The sequence below is a fragment of the Arvicola amphibius genome, chromosome 8, assembly GCF_903992535.2.
Source record: "Arvicola amphibius chromosome 8, mArvAmp1.2, whole genome shotgun sequence".
Lineage (NCBI taxonomy): Eukaryota > Metazoa > Chordata > Mammalia > Rodentia > Cricetidae > Arvicola > Arvicola amphibius.
In genome coordinates, this window is record NC_052054.1 from 50690051 (window position 1) to 50696050 (window position 6000).

The following is a 6000-nucleotide window of genomic DNA, read 5'->3' on the forward strand; positions in this document are numbered from 1 at the left end:
AAATCTATCGCCGCCACTACCCACTGGCCTCCATGTCTTCTCTACGACCACTGTGATCCACTATAGTTTTCACGTGGGTAATGAGAAGAACCTTCTATACAGTCACGGTTATTCAGCATCCACCCATGTTCACAGGAGTGACTTCCCCCGACCATTCCAGATCTCCCGGCCTGTTAGGCTATGCGGGACTGTACCTTAGGACATCAGCTGTCGCCTTGATGCGCTGCACTCCTACATACTATCACCTGGCAGTCTCAGTCCCACCCCGTCTTCAGTTTTCTCCCCATGCTGTGTGCCACTGACCTGTAGGCCTACACAGATGACTGCCCAATGGGCATGGATGCCCAGATGTCCTTTCTAAAAAACGGGGTTCAAAACTCGTCTTCCACCCAGACTATTTGGAGTCATCCAGGCCAAGCTCCGCTCCCTCACACCACAGCCATGCCATGGCCGATCCTGCTTACTCTACCGTCCTCATGTTCCTAGTCTATCCTTTCTTATCTCATAGATACTAAATGCCACACTCTCTGACTGCATTACTCCGTAAAGTCTCCCAGTGGTCCCCACTGTCTGCAGCTTACCGTGCAAACTTCTGAGCATGGGACCTTCAAACCATTGGTTTGCTTGGATTTTTGTTTGTTTGTTTTTGATTTTGTTAGCAGACTTACCTCACAAAAAAGAAAATTATAATAGATTGTAATGCCAAAGTACAAAAAAATGTTGAGAATATAAGGAATTTTACACATTTTTTTCAAAAGCCAAATCTTGAGACCATGGAATGCTGCACGTGAGAGAATGTTGTAAAACAGATCTGCCATCTTAAGTAAGAAAAACCCAAGGTAGAGAGTCACAGACAGGCACTCGATGCTGAGCTCTGGACACCATACTGACACACAGATGAGACTTGCACCACGTTGCACACATGTTTACCACATGTACACACACAAACCTGGCCATGATTGTCCAGAAATGGTCTGTGTAGGGTGAGTTTGCTGACCTGGTCCACAAATCTACACATTTGTGGATTCTCAGGTGAGCGGACAGCTAGGAGGTGACATCTCACTGAAGGGAGTAATTGGGGTGGGGTGTGTCGTTACTCCTGCCTCTGTCTCTGGTTTTTCTCTCTGCTTGTGACATAAGCTGCCTCCTCTGTCACATGCTTCTGCTGCCATGTTGTGTCTCATCAGAGACTGAAATGAGCCAGCCAACAACCATGGACTGAAACCTCTAGAACTGAGAGCCAAAGCAAGCCTTCCCTTCCTATGGGTGTTTTTCTTAGGTATTTTATCCCTTTGACCAAAAGGGGAAAAAAATCACTAAGACAAAAAAAAAGGCAGAAAAGGATATTTTCTGCTCTAAGCAAATCTTTTTATGTTTGCGCTTGTTTTCTATTTTGTACATATCTCTCTGGGCTGGAATATTTACTGGGTAAGAACACGTCCTAGCTCTCTGTTGACAATAACCACCTGCTCCTCTCAGAATGCAGAACAGGAGCAAGCTGGTTCCACAGCTGCTGAAGCAAAGCATTCCAACTGTAAGAAGGAGAAGAGCCACACCCTGCACATCCTTCTTGGGATCCCTTTGAAACCTTACATTCTTAAACAGTGTAACAACTTCCCTTCTCATCTAAAACACCTCTGCTGCCCAGGCCAGAACCGGTTCCTAACTCCACATCCGGGCAAGTTGTCCAAGTGACCAGAAGTGGTCAGAGCTCTGTCCTCTGTGCCAGCAATGACCTTTGCCATGTAAATAAATGAATAAACTAGTCACCCTGATTTAATTTTCTCATTAGAAAACACTAAGGCAATGAATTGCTCATATTAAATTAAACTGCCTTTGATTGGCTCTCCAAAATATTTCGAGCTTCCATGGACAGAATCACTCCCAAAAAGTCAGAGACCTGAAGCTTGAGAAAAGACAAAGTAATAGGACATTAAAAAAAAAAAAAAACTAAATGTTCCTTCCTAAGTGCTCCTTTCAAACAAGGACAGGCTTCAATGAAAAAAAAAATGCCCCAAACCGTTTTTCCAGTGACTCTTTGCATACTGCAAGCTCTGGAAAGATGAGCTGGTGCCTGTAACCCGCCTGAAGGAACCATGTTTACGGCTCTGGCCACCAGCACTGCCCACCGAGAGCTGGGACTGGACTCTGTAAACAGATATATAAGGTAATGTCTGTGGGCTATTCACACATCACAAGCAAACTAGAGGGCACACCTCAAAAGGAGAAATGTCAAGCATCTCACAAAGCTCCTGAACTGTAAAACAGAACTTTCTGGAAAGGAAAATGGCTCCCCATTTCTCACGAAATAATTACCTGCATCCTTCCCCATCTCTGTCTTGCCGTTTTCCTTTGGGCCTGAAGGAGTACAGCTGAAGCCGGGGTGTAAAACAAAGACCTACCTGTGCCAGGCCAGGAATGAGCAGAGTGCAGAAGAGACGCCTGTGCATGTTGCCGGGACGTGGCCGGGACGTGGGAGGATGGAGAGTCGGAGGAGCGCTGGCCCGTCCTCGCATAGGGCACAAAGCTCCCCTGTGTCCTCCGCAGGGAACCACGTCTCCACCTCCCGGGCCAGGCTTCACTTTCCGTCTGAGGATCCATCCATTCCAGTGCCCTGCTTACTTCATGTGACTTCTAGAAGCACCTTTGGACTGAGCAGCTTGTGCCTCCAGAGGCCAACACTTTCCTGCAGGGACTACGCAAGATCAAGTGGAGGATTCTCTCTGGGGAAGGGCTGGCGCTCTGTTTTTGAGGTCTAAGCCTGTCTTCCAGGAGGTGGGTGGCATTAGCCGCCTTAGACACGGTCCCCTCCCTGCCCTTGGTCTCTGTCTTTGATTTGAGCGCTGGTCTGGTCCCTTCCCCTTAGGTGCCACCCGAGTTTCATGTTTTACCAACAGCGGATTCTAGCAGCCTTTCCTGAGCTGGTAGGCAGCCACCAGTTCACTGTCTCTGAGCTGCCCCCACCCCATCCCTGTCCTCTATGCCGATACATATCTTACCCCTGGAGGACAGTAACCAGTAAACCTAGGTCATGTGGATGGATTCTCCCAGGGCATTGCCTAAGCCAGGCCCCTTTCTGGGGTCACAGTTCCATGGAAGGTTACAGAAAAGTTAACCCCAGATCTTTGCCAGCCTAGGACCAAACATTGACAGCCATAGAGAATAGTAGGATTTTAAAAACATAGGGAACACTACAAATTACACGTTAATTTGAACAATTGTATGTTTCTACGTATCAGTTTAAACAATCTTTAAAAATCTAAAAGGTGAAGTTATTCTGTATTTGTACTGTTTCTCCTCACCCATCCCTCCCCACAAGTGGCCACCAGCCTGTCCCTTCCTGTGTTGTCACCAGGACCTCTGTGTGCCCTTCCTGCCCTTTGCTCTTTCTTTATCAGAGTCTTGCCTTCCTGAGGATCCAGCAGGCAGAAACCCTTTCCTCTGGCCTGTCACCGAGCCTATGGTATCCCGGCGTCTTCCTTAACCTGAACTCATTGCTCCTCTATGAGCATAAACGTAGCACACGGCTAAGGCCTCCCATGGCAACCCCGGGGAGTCTGATGTTATGGAGCCCCGCAGTGTAAGAAGCCTGTGCACATGCGCAGACAACCCGCAGCTACACGCTGCAGACCACCAGATGATCCCCATGCGGTTGCAGCTCTAAGGCCTCGGATCGGTTACTTTTCTCTTCATTGTGAGAAAATACCTGACAGAGGTGACTTAAGGAAGGGCCTACATGTGCCGTCCATCACGGCCCGGAAGCCACGGCAGGAGCGTGGGGCCACCGCGCACCGCACATTGCACTCAAAGTCAGGAAGGAGAGAGGAAAGTCAAAGCTCATTTTGCCTTCTCCTTTAAATCCAGCCCAGGAGCCCAGTCCATGCGACTGTATTGCCCGCATTGAGGGTGGGTCTTCCCACCTCAGCTTATCCTGTCTAAAAAACACCCCTACAGATCTAAGGAAGGATATATTTCTTAATTGATCCCAGAGCCCTTCAAATTGATGATCAAGACTAACCATCACTGGGGTGTCCTGCTCCTTAAGAATTAAGGTAAACGCCCAGAGAGGCTCAGTGAGGGAAACTGTGTCTGCTTTTGATCCAGTCTGAGCTTTCTCTTTTTATTTCCCTGGTGTAGTGATCATTTGGCATTTGGATCCCGAGGCACAGTGATCCTTGCCCCAAACTGGCCATCTGATTTGATAATGTCTTGTTCACTGGCTCATCAACCATATATCTCTGGTTCCCACTCTCCTCATTTCAAATGTGGGGCTCCATGTATCTGCATCGACCGGACTTGCAGAGGGATTCATGCTCTTCCCCTTTGCTCTCCGTGAAAAGCCTGCAGCCGCAGCCAGTTTCCTGGAAATGTCTTCCTTCCCTTCGCACTCTCACAGCTGTGGAACAGGGAGGGTGTCCTACTGTCTGTCCGTCCTTGCTGTAGTGGGAAAGGACTGGCTAGCAAAACCTCACACGGTTAAGGGACCCCATCCACTCTGAGGTACTCATTTCCGCCCACCTTAGGGGACCCCATCAGCTCTGGGGTACTCACTTCCGCCCACTTAGGACACCCCATCAGCTCTGGGGTATGCACTGCACTGCCACCCACACTTAGACTTCTCCAGCCTTCGCTGCCGTTTAACTATTTCACTCCCGGCTGGGTGAACTGGATATTTTTAGGGGTGGGAAACGCTGTGTTCCCGCTCTACGCAGTAAAAGCTGTCACAGTGTCACCTCTTCCAAGGACTTTCGCCGATTATATCTCATCTCTCTCACGGTTCTCATCCACCAGCGCTCAGCCCGTGATGTCCCCTCAAACTGGCACAGCCCTAAGCATAACTAATATGTGGAGCACATTTCACGACTTACAAGGACGCTTCCCATGTATTATCTCTTTTAATTTCACAGCTCAGTGAGGTGGACAAAAGCGGTATTGCTGTCCTCATTTAACAGATTAAAAAGTTAAAGCTAAGTCATTGTGCTTGGTCAATAAAACACCCTTAATCCTTGCCCTCAAGACCTGTGCAATCTACCGGCGGAGCAGACCTTGAATAAACAAACACACAAAATATCCGTCATTAAAAATTGCAGAAAGACTAATAACAGAAGAGAAACTCAGAGAGAATGACAGATAAGAGCTAATCTACATTGCAAGTGGCTTCAAAAGTTCAGAGATGGGGCTGGAGAGATGGCTCAGAGGTTAAGAGCATTGCCTGCTCTTCCAAAGGTCCTGAGTTCAATTCCCAGCAACCACATGGTGGCTCACAACCATCTGCAGGCATACACACAGACAGAATATTGTACACATAATAAATAAATAAATAAATAAATAAATAAATAAATAAGTGAATGAACGAACGAATGAATGAATGAATATTTTTTTTAAAAAGTTCAGAGATGACACCGGATGAAGAGAGGATTTCTGCCCCAGTGCTCAGGCAGGCTGCATGCCTCTCACAAGGAGAGCCCCGTCAGCAAAGGACAGATCCCATCACCAGTCCCTCTGGTAAGGTCATTGTCGAATCCCTTCTCCAGGACCGTCAGCCTTCTTGGGCGGGCAAAAGTCAGAACTAGCGCTCTTAGTTAGCAAGTTTCGCGGAGCATGCGCGCGCCTCTCTTCAGCCCTTCTTTTCCGATCTTTTTGGTTATAGAAAAGTCATAGATCCCTAGGTCTGAAAGGGTGACAAGGATCGTTGTGTAGTAACCTACTGGAAAGAAGGCCGAGGGAGGGAGGGAGGGAGGGAGGGAGGGAGGGAGGGAGGGAGGGAGGGAGGGAGGGAGGGAGGGAGGGAGGGAGGGAGGGAGGGAGGGAGGGAGGGAAGGAGGGTCTGCGTTCCCTTCCAGGAAAGTAGACTGAATAGAAATGATAGCTAACATCTGGGAAGCTCTTCTGGCTCTCCACAGGGCACTTGATTCTCACAGCCACAGGTGAGAAAGTACTCCTACTTCCTTTGTTCACTCACCAGGAAGTTAGTTAGGCAAGGTTCCGTGGAGAGGAAAA

General features: G+C 48.4%; 1 protein-coding gene across 1 annotated transcript in view; it reads right to left on the minus strand.

Annotated features, from left to right (window-relative positions):
• Ccn6 (cellular communication network factor 6) overlaps positions 1-2450 on the minus strand; it is an 11936-nt gene extending 9486 nt beyond the window's left edge. The window contains exon 1 of the mRNA XM_038340440.1: positions 2403-2450. Coding sequence (XP_038196368.1) covers positions 2403-2450 — 48 coding nt within the window. The remainder of the gene's footprint in view (positions 1-2402) is intronic.
• Between the last annotated feature and the right edge of the window lie 3550 nt (positions 2451-6000).